This window comes from Aethalodelphis obliquidens, unplaced genomic scaffold, assembly GCF_003676395.1.
Source record: "Aethalodelphis obliquidens isolate GAN/ISIS:26980383/991018 unplaced genomic scaffold, ASM367639v1 scaffold139, whole genome shotgun sequence".
Lineage (NCBI taxonomy): Eukaryota > Metazoa > Chordata > Mammalia > Artiodactyla > Delphinidae > Aethalodelphis > Aethalodelphis obliquidens.
In genome coordinates this window covers 329,215-344,313 of record NW_020838083.1, presented here as the reverse complement: position 1 = coordinate 344,313, position 15,099 = coordinate 329,215, and the positions used below count along the sequence as shown (strand labels likewise).

The 15,099-nt window shown below is 43.0% G+C and overlaps 1 protein-coding gene across 1 annotated transcript; it reads left to right on the top strand.

The window, feature by feature from the left end:
* Window positions 1-126: 126 nt before the first annotated feature.
* On the top strand, window positions 127-1,930 carry ZNF830 (zinc finger protein 830). The gene has a single exon (XM_027099775.1). It carries the CDS (start codon window positions 158-160, stop codon window positions 1,298-1,300), a length of 1,143 nt encoding a protein of 380 aa, XP_026955576.1. The 5' UTR covers window positions 127-157; the 3' UTR covers window positions 1,301-1,930.
* Window positions 1,931-15,099: the final 13,169 nt, after the last annotated feature.

Below are 15,099 nucleotides of genomic sequence, written 5' to 3'. Positions count from 1 at the left end.
CCCGCCCCGTAAGGCGGCCTCAGCTGCTATTCTGAGGGAAATCCTGGCGCTACGGCTCACGCTCCTGAGCCTCAGCCAATCCGCGCCCGGACAGGAAGTAACGTCATCAGGCGTCGGCGGGACGGAAGCCAGAATCGCCTCGGGTCGGGTCGCAAAGATGGCGTCTTCTGCCTCCGCTCGGCCTGAGGCGGGGAAACGAGTGGTTAATCAGGACGAACTGCGGCGGTTGATGAAGGAGAAGCAGCGTTTGAGCACCAACCGTAAACGGATAGAATCTCCATTCGCGAAGTACAACCGCTTGGGGCAGCTGAGTTGTGCCCTGTGTAACACCCCGGTTAAGAGCGAGCTCCTGTGGCAGACTCACGTCCTGGGAAAGCAGCACCGAGAGAAAGTGGCCGAGCTGAAAGGCGCGAAGGAAGCCGCCCAGGGACCGTCCGCCAGCGCAGTGCCTCAGTCCGCCAGCACAGTGCCTCAGTCCGCCAAGAGGAAGGCGCCGGACGCAGAGAGCCAAGATGCCAAAAGAGCGAAGGCCTCCCTGGTGTCTCAAGTACAGCCCTCCACTTCCGCTTTGCCCACCAACTTTGACAAAGCCGGAAAGGAGTCCACTAGGGCGACCCTCAGTAAGGCTTCGGGACTCGGTTTACTCCCTGATTATGAAGATGAGGAAGAGGAGGAGGAGAAAGAGGAGGGAGGAGGAGGAGAAGGGAAAAGAGGGGATGTCTGTAAGCATCCGGCCAACGCACAGGGCAAGGAACACTCACTTTCCTCCGCGCGGGAGGCAACCGGTAGTAGGCTGCCAAGCGATTTCTCGGACACAAATCCTCCCAAGGCCCCTTTAATTCCTCATTCAGGGTCAATTGAGAAAGCAGAAATACATGAAAAAGTGGTGGAAAGGAGAGAAAACACCGCGGAAGCATTACCGGAAGGGTTTTTTGACGACCCTGAGATAGATGCGAGGGTACGAAAGGTTGATGCCCCAAAGGATCAGATGGACAAAGAATGGGACGAATTTCAAAAAGCCATGAGACAGGTCAACACTATTTCCGAAGCCATAGTTGCCGAAGAGGATGAGGAGGGACGCTTGGACCGGCAGATTGGGGAGATCGATGAGCAGATAGAGTGTTACCGTCGGGTGGAAAAGCTGCGGAATCGCCAGGATGAGATAAAAAATAAGCTTAAAGAGGTTCTGACCATAAAAGAACTGCAGAAAAAGGAAGAGGAGAATGTTGACAGCGATGATGAGGTAGAACTACAGGATTTGTTGTCTCAGGATTGGAGGGTGAAAGGAACTTTGTTATAGGGTTTCAAAGACCCAAGAGTTCTACATCCTCTACGACTGTATAAAAAGTTCCACCTCTCAATACGATATCGTTTACTCCATGCCTAGAGATTTGGTAACTTGACTGGGTTGTCGAGATACAATGAGCCTGTGAAGATACCGCTTTGGAAAATTGGTGTAAAATATTTTTGAGGTAAAGGTGTTTTTGAAGTTTTCGAAGTATTACACTCAAATGCCCACTTTTTCACACACTTATAGATCCAAAGTTTGGGTTGTAAAAGCTGTAAGCTGTAAATATTGTACATATTAAATATATATTTACTTAAAAATTCTGTTTTGAAAGTTATAAGTTAATAGAAGTCAGACCAACAGACAAGCTTTTAGATGAAAACCAAGTGTGGCATTTAGAATGTATATGGCTTTTTCTTTTCTGACTCCTAAATCAAACTCAAGAGGGTTGTCGCCGGGAGGGGGGTTGTTTTGTTGTTGTTTTTAAGAACACTACTCATATAAGTCATTCAGGGCTAATCAGATCTCTGTTTCAAAACCGTGTTCCAGGAGAGTATGGTGAAAAATATATGCCAAGTATGACCAACCTCCTTAATCCAAAGTTTCTCTTGATTAAACCAGTGATTCTCGGAGGTGGGTGCACAGGAAGATCTCATACAAAGATTTTTCAAAAGTGTATGTGGATCATCTAGGAAGCTTTTTAAAAAATTCATGTGCTTGTGCCCTACCATTGGAGAGATTCAGTAAATCTGGAGTGAGGCTCAGACACCTGTATTAGTTTTGATGGCTTCCCAGGTTATTCTGTGGGAATGCGCTGGTGGTTCAGTGGTTGGGACTCCGCGCTTCCACTGCAGGTGGCGCGGGTTCTACACCTGGTCGAACTAAGATTCCCGCAAGCCGCGAGGCACGGCCAAAAAAAGAAAGCTTCCCAGGTTATTCTAGTAAGGCCAAAATTGGAGCACCACTGCCCTAAATCCAGAACCTATTTATAATTTTCCAGGCTTTGTTTTTTCTTTAAATGACACATTCCGTAAGTTTACTGTCTACTGCGTAAAAGAAATGCTACCTTTTATTTATATCCCATCTAATCTTAAATTTTATTGTTACATATTATAAATTAGGGGTCAGAGTTAACAGGGTCTATCAGTTGTAGGAAGGAGGTATAAGTTGTTTCTCTAGCGGTAACAATTAGCCTGTGCTGATCATCAATAGTTTAAATCAGTCCTTCTCCCTTTGGAGATAGAGGTATTCAAATAGGAAAAAGGAATTAGCAGTGTTCCAGGGATAGAAATGCATACAGCACATTCAAATAAAAGTGAGTAGTAATAATAATACCTAAGACTTTCTTATAAGCCAGGCAGAGTTCTAAGTGTTTTACATAAACTCAATCTAGTTTCCCTAAAGCCCAGGTTTTAAGCCCGGGGATAAGGTATAAAAAAGCCTTGAGTGTTAAACAAAAGAATTCTTCCTGTAGGCAATGTGGGCAAAATGGAAGTTTTTGAGCAGAGAGTCATATCTGCAAGAAATATTATGGAAGATAATTTCAGTTGCAGTATATAGAACGGAATGAACATGGGTAGGGGGTAGGAAGCTGGGAGAATACTTGGAAACTAGATTTTAAAAGCAAGGCAACTAAGACTGTAATTAGGTATGTATTGAAAGAAAAGTAATAGTATTGAAAGAATTTCACAAGAAGGGCTAACATTGACTAGAAGTGAAGAAAAACAGGAGATATATAGATGGAATTCAGGGGTGTTGGGTTTTTCTAGTGTGGGTGCCTAAAAGAAGTTATCTAACACTTATGGAGCATATTAATTGTCCTGCGGCCTTTGGCAGAAAGGCTTTGCTTTCCTGAGCTGTCCAGTGGATCTGTGATAGCAACTTCAGTTTGATAATAATAAGTTTATCATCTTACTATTTCAGGATGTGAGAAAGTACAAGGGGGGTCTTGAATGGTGTGCCAACTTCTACATGGGCCTAAGAGGCTAGGCTAATGATCTAGAGGAGCACTGAATATTAAAAATATAATTCAAGCCACATACGTGTATTAAATTGTCTAGTAGCCACATGAAAAAGTAAAAAGAATGTGACATTAGTTTTATTTTATTTAATCCAATATATCCAAAATATTCCATTAAATTTCAATATGTAATCAATATTTAAGTATTATTAATGAAATATTTTACATTTTGGGGGTTCCTGTAGAAATGTATTTTGAAATCTGGGTGTATCTAATACATCTCAATTTGGACTGGCCGTATTTCAAGTACTCACTAGCCATATGTGACTAACGGCTACCATAAAGGACATCTCAGGTTTAAAGAGAAAGGTACTGGAACTTCCCTCGTGGTCCAGTGGTTAAGACTCAACGCTCCCAATGCAGGGGGCATGGGTTCGATCCCTGGTCGAGGAACTAAAATCCCACATGCGGCACGACACAGCCAAAAAAATAAAGAGAAAGGTATCCAAGTGGAAAAATACATGATCAGGAGGTAGTGAGCAGCCCAGTTTAACTGGAGCAGAGTGTTTATTCCTGACAACAGTGGGAGTTATCACTGAAAAGGTAGGTTACGAACCGTTGTGGAGGGCCTTGAATGCCATGCTCTAAGGAGTCGGAACTTTCACTGAGAGTTGAGTATCCTTGAGGTTGTTGAGTCCTTTACTGTAACACAGTTAAAGGATGAGCTTAAGGAATGCCAGGCATATAAACCCCCAGTGGGTTTTTAGGAGGACCCAAAAGCTCTCAAAATCTCCCAATGCTCTGTATCCCAGAGCATGAGTGATGGGTCCCTGATCAAAATCAAGTGAATCCTTGTTGTATCTGAGATTGATGTAGATAGCTACACAGGCTGTTGAATCCTTCTTGTTCCTCCATGCCTTAGAGAGCTCCTTTGTACCTCTTAGAGCTGTGGGAAATAGGTTTCGGCATTAGACTGCAAGTACCACCAGTGTTTCCAAATTGTAAGAATTGGTCCCAGGGATTTCTTCCTGTCACTTGTTCTGTTTTTAGAGAACCCCCCCCCCCACAATTCAGCCAACATTTACAGGCATACCTCAAAGATATTGCAGGTTCCATTCCAGACCACCACAATAAAGTGAATATTGCAATAAAGCAAGCCACACAAATTTTTTGGTTTCCCAGTGCATAAAAAACTTATGTTTACACTATATTTTAGTCTATTAAGTGTGTAATAGCATTATGTCTTGAAAAAAGTACATACCTTAATTTAAAAATTCTTGTATAGAAAATGCTTACCATCATCTGAGCCTTCAGTGATCATAGTAGTAACATCAAAGATCACTGATCATAGATGACCATAACAAATATGATAATAGGGGGAAAGTTTGAAATATTGTGAGAATTATCAAAATGTGACAGAGACACGAAGTGAGCAAATGCTGTTGGAAAAATGGCACCAATAGAGTAGCTCAACACAGCGTTGCCACAAACCTTCAGTTTGTAAAAACAAATGTAGCACTATGAAGTGCAATAAAATGAGGTATGCCTATGTGTTAGAATTATTGTAAATACTACAAAAAGTAATTATGTAAATACTACCTCTCACCCAAATACAGTTCCCCTAACTTGGAGGAAAAAAAAAATTGCTGATCTCATAACTAGCCTTCAGATGTTCATTTGTCCAGTGCCTTACAATTTACAAAATGCTTTCACATAGATCTCATTTAATGATGGAAGTAATGACTACTTTTTACACACCAGGGAACAGAATAAGATGCTATGGAATTAAAATTGCAGGGAAAAGAGTATAACTTAGACTTAACACTTTTAATGTAACACTCACTAGATTAGTATGGAGTAATGGAAAGAACAAGGGAATTGGCACGAGAAAAGACAGGTTCAAGTTCCCACTCTACTTTTTTTTTTAATGAAGTATAGTTGATTTACAATATTGTGTTAATTTCTGCTGTACAGCAAAGTGATTCAGTTATATACTTTTTCATATTATTTTCCATTATGGTTTATCACAGGATATTTAATATAGTTCCCCCTACTCTACTTTTTAATGTCTAGTGATCTTGGGCAAGCGGCCTCTCTGAAACTTAAGTTTGCTCTACTATAAAATGATGATGATACCCCACAGGGTGTAGTGAGAGTCTAATAATACATGCATGTGAAAGGGGTTTATAAACTGAAGTTTATAAATAAAGCAATAAAAGTGTTTCTGCTAGTGGAATCTGGTCTAACTCTGCCCCATGCTACTACTAACTTGCTAGCTTGATCTTAGGCTAATAATTTAATGCCCCTTAATTCCATCTTTAGAATGAGGGAATTAGAGCAGATGATTTTTCTTTTTTTTTTTTGAGATTTCTTTTAACTCCAAATAATTTTGCCATGAGACAAGTGGCGTCTCACCTTTTAAAGATTTTAAAAGTCATTCAGTTGACTATCTGGAGACAGAGATGGCCAAAGTATTGTTACTTTTACTTGCACGATTTGCCCAGGATAGTCCCAGTTGTCTTGGTTTAATTATGAATGGTGTCCCGTTTCACTCTCAACACTGTTCCTTTTTGCAGATACATATATAGGTATATACTCACCTACCTAAAAGTTTGATATGAGGAAAAACCACTTCTAATGAATGGAAGGTCTTAATGGAAATAGTATGTTTCCTGTTAATGATGCACCCATTGGCTAGCTACTTGGCTGGATGTTGTGTTAGGGGATTTGAGTCAATACATATGTGGGTAGGAATTATGGCCAGATAGATGACCTTAGGTTGGTTTGTTGTCTTTTTTTTTTTTTTTTTTTTTTGCTGTGTTGGGTCTTCGTTGCTGCGCACGGGCTTCTCACTGCTGTGGCTTCTCTTGTTGCAGAGCACGGGCTCTCGGTGAGCGGGTTCAGTAGTTGTGGCTCGCAGGCTCTAGAGCACAGGCTCCGCAGCATGTGGGATCTTCCCGGACCAGGGCTCGAACCCGTGTGTCCTGCATTGGCAGGCAGATTCTTAACCTCTGCACCACCAGGGAAGTCCCCCCTTAGGTTGCTTTTTAATACTGAGAGTCTAGTAGCCTGTACAATACCAGGAATTTAGATGCTTTAAATTTGAACAGGAAAAAAAAATTCCTGTAACCCTGTGTTCTATTTTCTATCTGCATTTCCTCCCTCAGCGACCTCATTCATTCCCATGGGCTTAAATATCACCCATACTGCAGCAAATGAATGGACCTAGAGATTATCATACTAAGTGAAGTAAGTCAGACAGAGAAGGACAAATATTATCATACTAAGTGAAGTAAGTCAGATAGAAAGACAAATATCATGATATCGCTTATATGTGGAATCTTAAAAAATAATACAAATGAACTTATTTACAAAACAAATAGAGCCACAGATGTAGAAAACAAACATGTTTATGGGGGGGAGCGGGGGGGGGGGAAGGGATAAATCGGGAGATTGGGATTGACAAAGACACACTACTATCTATAAATTAGATAACTAATAAGTTATCTAACTGTATAGCACAGGGAACTCTACTCAATACTCTGCAATGACCTATATGGGAAAAGAATCTAAAAAGGAGTGGATAGGTGTATATGTATAACTGATTCACTTTGCTGTACAGCAGAAACTAACACAACATTGTGAATCGACTGTACTCCAATAAGGGACTTCCCTGGTGATCTAGTGGGTAAGACTTCACACTCCCAATGCAGGGGGCCTGGGTTCGATCCCTTGTCAGCGAACTAGATCCTGCATGCAGGCCGCAACTAGGAGTCCGCATGCCTCAACGAAGATCCCATGTGCCGCAACTAAGACCCAGTGCAGCATAAATAAATAAATAATAAATAAATATTTTAAAAACTATACTCCAATAAAATTTTTTTAATAAAATTAATATCACCCACATACTGATAACTCCTGATTTATATCCCCAGCCTTAACCTTTCTCCCAGGAGGCATCCTTCATTCCCTTTTCTTATGCAAATCTAATGCATTAGTTAAGTCCTGGCAACTCTACCTCTAAAATATGCCCAGAATCTGTCTACTTCTTTCTGTCTCTACTGGTCCTAACCACCAACATTCTCTGCATTAATTGTTGCCTGTCCCCATCCCAGCCACGAAGTAATCACAGTTATCTTTTAAAAATGTATATCAGGTCACTCTGTCACTTAAAACCCTTCATTATATGCTTCCATCACACTTAGGGAAAAAAAGAATCCAGTCCCTATCAAGCCTACCTGATGCTCTGTGGTTACTAATTCAAATATCTACTATTTATGAACTGCTGACCATGAGCCCCATTAAAGGAGGATGGGAGGGGACAGGTGAGCATAACTGCTGTATGTTGAAATCAAATGTTATCATTCAGGAGTAGTGGCCTGGCCTGGCCAAGTTTTTTTAATTTTCAAGAGAAATTGCAAGTCAGGGTCATTTATGTTTTTAGTGAAATCTCAGAAACACCATGTGAGCTAAATGTGATCCAGGGGACCCCACTTTGTGAACTACTTTCTAACGTCATGTGCTACACTCTCCCCTTTTATTCTCTATGTCCCAGGTCTCACCGGCTAGCCTCCTATTCCTCAAGCATGCCATTTCAGGACCTGTGCCTTGCAGTTCCCTCTGCTTGGGACCTGACCTCAAATAGCATGGTAGTCGTCTCATCATTCAGTTCTCAGCCCTAATGTCCCTTTCTCAGATTACATAAACAGCCATCCCCCCACCTCCTGTCATTATATCACATTTTTCCTGTGAATTCAGTAAACTTACCACTATCTTAAGTTAGCTTGTTTATTGGTACATAAATTTTGTGTCTCCACATCAGAATGTAAACTCCACAAGGGCAGGGAGCTCATCTGTCTTGTTCACAACCTAAAATAATGCCAGGGGGGACTTCCCTGGTGGTGCAGTGGGTAAGACTCCACGCTCCCAATGCAGGGGGCCTGGATTCAATCCCTGGTCAGGGAACTAGATCCCACATGGATGCCACAACTAAGAGTTTGCATGCCACAACTAAGGAGCCTGTGAGCCGCAACTAAGATCCGGCGCAACCAAATAAATAAATACTTAAAAAAAAAAAAAAAGCATAATCCTGGACTGGATCCTGGATCAAAAAAAATAAAATAATGCCAGACACATAATAGGGCTCGATAAATATCTACTGAATGAATAATACCCACAAGGCAGCAAGTTCCTTGGCAAAGTTATCAAAAGACCAAACTGACTCATGGAAATTGGAACCAAAACAGAAGTCGGTTCAGCAGCTTAAAGGAAGGGATAAGAAATCTGCCTTGTGTCTCTCTTCTCTGGCACATGAAGCCCTTATCTATGCTGAGAGTAGCAGCGCAAGGAGGTATACACAATAGCCTCTATAGTGTAATGGGCCACCTCCGCATTTAGCAGCTAATACGAATTCTTCCTGGCACCAAGCAAGCAAGAGGGATGTCCATATGTCAGTGGGAGCTGATGGGGAGCCCTGATTGCCTAGAGGCCTCTCAAGTGGAGAAAAGGAGGAATAAAGTGATTCAATAGCAGAGTAAGATCAAAGAGTCAGCAAGTACACATTGCTTCCCAGCTGCTCTCAGCTCTCAGCCCCCTTCTCTGCCATCACCGTCTCATTCGGCTCACTCCTGTCCCTTGGCAGTCAAAGCTATTTCTGAGTGAGTCTTTGCACTCAGCCATCATCCTTCGTTGAAAGCACTCCCAGTCTCAGAGGAGGAATGGAGTTCCACCTGGCTCCACCTCCATTTTGCTACAGCATTTGGGGGGCTTCAAACACACTGGGGAGCCAGCAGTCACCTTTAGGGGAGTTCAGAGGACCATGCTGGTTGGGTGGTTAGTGGTGGTGGTTATTGTTTTCATTGTGTGTAAGTATTGTTTGCTTGTTGTCCTGCCAAATGTGGTTATAAGAGAGTATCAAACCAGGTTGTCAGGTTATTATTAATAGTAGTTACCATTCACTGGATTCCTACCATGTATCTGGCATTTTGCTAGGGCTTGACATACCCATCTCTAATCCTTCCAACAACCCTGTACGGTATATACTATCTTCATTTTACAGATGTGAAACTGATGCTCAGAAGTGAAGGAACTTTCCCACAAAGTCCCTACTATTACCCTGCATCATTATTATTTAACATTGCCTTATATTTGCATAGTGAGAGTATTATTTACTCACCAACCTTCAGATCAGTTTTCTTCAAGTCTCAACACCCCCCAACTATTGTCACCTCCATTTTAGATGTAAAATGATTTGTCCAAGGTCACTCAGCAAGTTAATTGCTGAAGTAAGAGTAGGTGTAACTTGATTCCCAGTCCAATGTTCTCTATTTAATAATGAAATATGGGAAATGGGAGAGGATCCCCGAAAATAGCAAGAATTGAGATTAGGGAAGTTTACCATCGAGGTTAAGGGAACTTGGTGCTGTTCAAAGACCTTGGCTGGGCTGGGAAATCAAATATTTTGAAGTTTGTTATCACATTCTCTCCACACCGCCCTGCCTTAACCCCATTTCACCAGCAATAAATTTTACTCCTTAGTGGTCTCTGGTCAGAGCAAGAAGGATGACTTCAGTTCCCAGATACTCCAACTGGGAAACAACAGATACACCATTCCCAGTGGTCCACCACTTTTTAACCAAGTGACCTTGGATTAAGTTACTTCACCCTTACTTTCCCCAACTACAAAACAGGGGGAATAACAGTTTCTATTTTCTGGGACTACTGAAAGGATTAGTTGAATAACTGAACACATGGCCCTTACCTTCAAGAAAACTGCAATCTGGTTTTATTGTAAACAGTATAAGAAATCCAGCAGTTATTGTGGAATCTAAAAAAAATGTACATGGGACTTCTCTGGTGGCGCAGTGGTTAAGAATGTGCCTGCCAACGCAGGGGACACGGGTTCAAGCCCTGGTCCAGGAAGATCCCACATGCTGCAGACAACTAAGCCCGTGTGCCACAACTACTGAGCCCACATGCCACAACTACTGAAGCCCGCACGCCTAGAGCCCGTGCTCCGCAACAAGAGAAGCCACTGCAATGAGAAGCCCGCGCACCACAACGAAGAGTAGCCCCCACTCGCCACAACTAGAGAAAGCCCGCACACAGCAGCGAAGACACAACGCAGCCAAAAATAAATGAATTAATAAATTTTAAAAATAAATAAATGGGGGGCTTCCCTGGTGGCACAATGGTTGAGAATCTGCCTGCTAATGCAGGGGACACGGGTTCGAGCCCGTGGGGTCTGGGAAGATCCTACATGCCACGGAGCAACTAGGCCCGTGAGCCACAACTACTGAGCCTGCGCGTTTGGAGCCTGTGCTCCGCAACAAGAAAGGCTGCGATAGTGAGAGGCCCGTGCACCGTGATGAAGAGTGGCCCCCACTTGCCACAACTAGAGAAAGCCCTCGCACAGAAACAAAGACCCAACACAGCCAAAAATAAATAAATAAATGTGGGGTTTAAAAAAATAAAAATAAATAAATGGTACAAATGACAGATGTAAAAAACAAACTTATGCATTTGTAGTGATGTGAATGAACCTAGAGTCTGTCATACAGAGTGAAGTCCGAAAGAAAAATAAATATATATTAATGCATATATATGGCATCTAGAAAAATGGTACAGATGAACCTATTTGCAGGGCAGGAAAAGAGATGTAGACATAGAGAACAGATCTGTGGACACAGTGGGGGGGGGGCGGGGGGGAAGGGGAGGGCGGGACAAATTGAGAGAGTAGCATTGACATATATACACTACCATGTGTAAAATAGGTAGCTAGTGGGAAGATGCTGTATATGGCACAGGGAGATCAGCTCAGTGCTCTGTGATGACCTAGAGGGGTGGGATGGGGAGAGGGGAGGGAGGCTCAACAGGGAGGGGATATATGTATACATATAGCTGATTCTCTGTTCTACAGCAGAAACTAACACAACATTTTAAAGCAATTATACTCCAATTTAAAAACATAATTTATGGTTACCAATAGGGGCGAGGGGAGGGATAAATTGGGAGATTGGGATTGACATATACACACTACTATATATATAAAATAGATAACTAATAAGGACCTACTGTATAGCACACGGAACTCTACTCAATATTCTGTAATGGCCTATATGGGAAAAGAATCTAAAGAAGAGTGGATATATGTATAATATATGTATGACTCGTTCACTTTGCTATACAGCAGAAACTAACACAACATTTTAAATCAACTAAACTCCAATAAAAATTTAAAAAAAAAAGAAAAATTGGGTAGGACCTTGATCAAAAGTCTAGGGTCAGATTTCTCCCACTTACTAGCTATGTGGTATCTACCTAGTCAGTTTACTCCTCCAGCCTTCTCTGGGTATTGTGCTGTCTGGGTATTCCCTAAGAACCCTCTCACCTCTGTCACTGTGATATTGTGATTTATAATAAGAAATATATATTTTGGCCTTTGTCCCCGTTTCTGGCACAGAGCTCCTAAAACCCTTGGAATTTACTAAGTGATTAGAGACAGAAGAGTGATAATGGCGTCATTTGTTATTCAAAACAAGCCCCTTTCAACCACACCTGAGTTTATGTTAATGAGGTAATTTTCGGAAAGCCGCTAAGAATGGGTGCTGTTTACAAGGGAAACCAACCACTGATTAGAGGGTTAGAACTTTCAGCCTCACCTCCAGACCTCCAGGGAGGGGAGGGAACTGGAGACTGAGTTCAATCATCAATGGACCATGATTTAATCGATCATGCCTATGTGATGAAGCCTCTATCAAAACCAAAGAGGGGGGCTTCCCTGGTGGTGCAGTGGTTGAGAGTCCGCCTGCCGATGCAGGGGACACGGGTTCGTGCCCCGGTCCGGGAAGATCCCGTGTGCCGCGGAGCGGCTGAGCCCGTGAGCCGTGGCCACTGGGCCTGCGCGTCCGGGGCCTGTGCTCCGCAACGGGAGAGGCCGCAGCGGTGAGAGGCCCGCGTACCAAAAAAAAAAAAAAAACAAACAAAAAAGGATGGCATTAGAGAGCTTTCAGGCTGGGGAACACAGGGAGGTGCTTGGAGGGTGGTGTGCCCAGAGAGCATGGAAGCTCTGCACCCCTTCCCACATACCTTGCCCTATGTATCTCTTCTGTCTGTTCCTGAGTTATATTCTTTCATGATAAACCAGGAATCCAGTAAGTGAATTGTTTTCCTGAGTTCTATCAGCTGCTCTAGCAAATTAATTGAAACCTGAGGATGGGGTGGTGGGAAATTCTGATCTACAGTCAGTCAGAAGCGCAGATAACAACCTGGATTTGTGACTGGCATCCGAAGTGGTGGGAGGGGGCAGTCTCATTGGACTGAGTACTTAACCGATGGGGTCTGACACTAGCTCCAGGTAGATAGCGTCAGAATTGAATTAAATGGCAGGACACCCAGCTGGTGTCACAGAATTGCTTGGTGTTTGGAAAACCCATATGTCTGGTGTCAGAGTTAAGTAATATTCAGAGAGTATTGTGTATAATGTAAACGGAAACAGTAGAGTTTTTTCCTTTACAATCACCAAGACCGAGACAGGAGCTGAAGGCAGGAGAGGGAAACTATAGTGGGCTGTTGGTCAGAAGGCTTCAGTAGGAAGTAGAACCTCCCAGAAAAGGAGAGAAGAGGGCTCGGGGCTCTCCTGGTATAAAGGAAATGGCACGAGGAACAAGAGAGGAGCGTTCAACCCAGTTTTCAACCTCTGCTGCACACCAGAGCTGGAAAACCAGCGGTCATCAGTCCCGTGGAGGGCACAAAACTTAAGTTTAAGGACACAAAACTTAAGTTTGCTCCCCAAATAGGCTCTCTTGGTAAAATTAATTTTCCCTTTGAAAATTATTAACTTACCTCCTAAAAAACATGACCACCAGGACTTCACACTAGAAAACCCAACCAAAAGTTCAAGGAGGATGGTAGTAACTTTGAGTCATCCTCACTCTGTATCTGTGACCTCAACCCTGCCCCAGAAGCCCCATCTCTGTGCCATGGATTAACTACTCCCAAAGGCACACCTGACTCCTCTCAGCTGTCCTACTTCAACCTGGCAGCTGCAGCACAAAGATGTTCAAAGGAGAGGCAAAAAAAAAAACCCTCTGGTTAAGAACCAACCTCCAGGGACTTCCATAGTGGTTCACTGGTTAAGACTCCACCCTTCCACTGCAGGGGGCATGGGTCTGACCTCTGGTGGAGAACTAAGATCCCCCATGCCGCACAGCGCAGCCAAAAAAAAAAAAAAAAAAAAAAGCCAACCTCCATAGCCTTTATTGAGAATGAAGAGCCATGGGCTGATATGAATTATTACATCTTCCTACAGCTGTTTCCTTTTAAATATTTATCTTGGCAAACACCACCACTGTATTTTACAACTTATTTTAATTGTGTGACTATTAAGCAAACCAAACCGTAAAATCAGCTCTCAGTGCTGAAATTTATGTGATTCATAGACCAGAGCTTATTAAAAAGAAATCCAACAAGTGCAAACTAGCCTCATGAGTGCCCCACACCATCTCTAGGCAGGTGTGAAGGCTTTTCACTATTACTGCCTGTGGCTTCCAAGCTTCCACAGTGTGTAGCGTAAAAAAAGAACAGAATCTACCCATTTCCCTGTGATTTTTTTTTTTTCTTCTTAACAATCCTGATGAGTGAAAACCGGATGTCAGGGATGCTACAGTCCTAAAGGGGGTGGCAGAAGCTCTGACTCTCAAACAGGATCGGTGCCCTAGAAGATTTAGGATCAAGGTCTGAGGGAAGGACTTAATCATGGGACTTCGAAGAGCCAGGAGGTATCCTGCATATTTGCTACCAAGGTCCTTCTTGATTTGGATCATGGAACTGCTTTGAGACTCCAGTAGAAGCCCTCCCTCCAAAAATGCACTTACACACAAATATTTATATAAAATTTCAGGGGGTTCAAGGACACCCCTGAGCCTATCCACAGATCTCCTAGGGGTCCATAAGCCTTCAGTTATTACTACTTTCACTGTTACCACTCAAGCTGCCCTCATTTCTCTCCTTCTTACAGTAGCCAACTAACTCATCTCCCACTCCCTCTACACAGCAGGCAGAGTGACAGCAATCCTGTTAAAACCTAATCAGATCGTGTTACTTCTCTGCTCAATATAACCCACTAGCTTCCCATTTCACCTGCAATAAAACCCAACATCTTTACAGTGGTTTACAAGACATGATCTATCTCCAGATCCCCTGCTGAGCTCATCTCCAGTTCTACTCAGCCTTAACTCCTGCTGCTCTAGACACACCCATCTCCTTGTGATCCCTCAACAGGACAGACACCTGCTGCTCTGTGCTGTGCAGCCTTTTCTTGCTGTCCCCTCTCCAACTGGCTCTCTCCTTCATTCCTTCAAGTGTACTCAACCGTCACTTTGTCAGCGAGGCCTTCCTAACCACTGTATTTAAAACTGCAACCCCCATTCTGCCCTCCCTGACACCTCCTGTCCTCCTTTCTTTTTCTCCATAACACCCATCATCATTTCACACAGTATGCATTTTCCTTACTGTTTATTATCTTTCTCCCATGCTAACCTGTTAGCTGCAGGAGGGCAGGGATTTCCGTCTGTTTTGCCTCACGGCTGTACTCCAGTTCCTGGAATAGTGTCTAACCCAGAGCAGGCACTCAATGAACACTTGACTGATTGATGACTAGCTTAAACTCTGCAGTGCCACGAATGTGTCCAGGCTGGGAACAGGCGGGAATGTACATTTACTGAAATACCTCCAAGGGACAAGCAGTTTACAAGTTAATATATGTCATCTCATTTAATTGTCATACACAATCCTAAGAGGTATGCAAGTTAATATGTGTCATCTCGTTTAATTGTCACACACAATCCTAAGA

Excerpts from the sequence above, each read along its gene's own strand:
- ZNF830 (XM_027099775.1), top strand. The coding sequence starts at position 158 with ATGGCGTCTTCTGCCTCCGCTCGGCCTGAGGCGGGGAAACGAGTGGTT.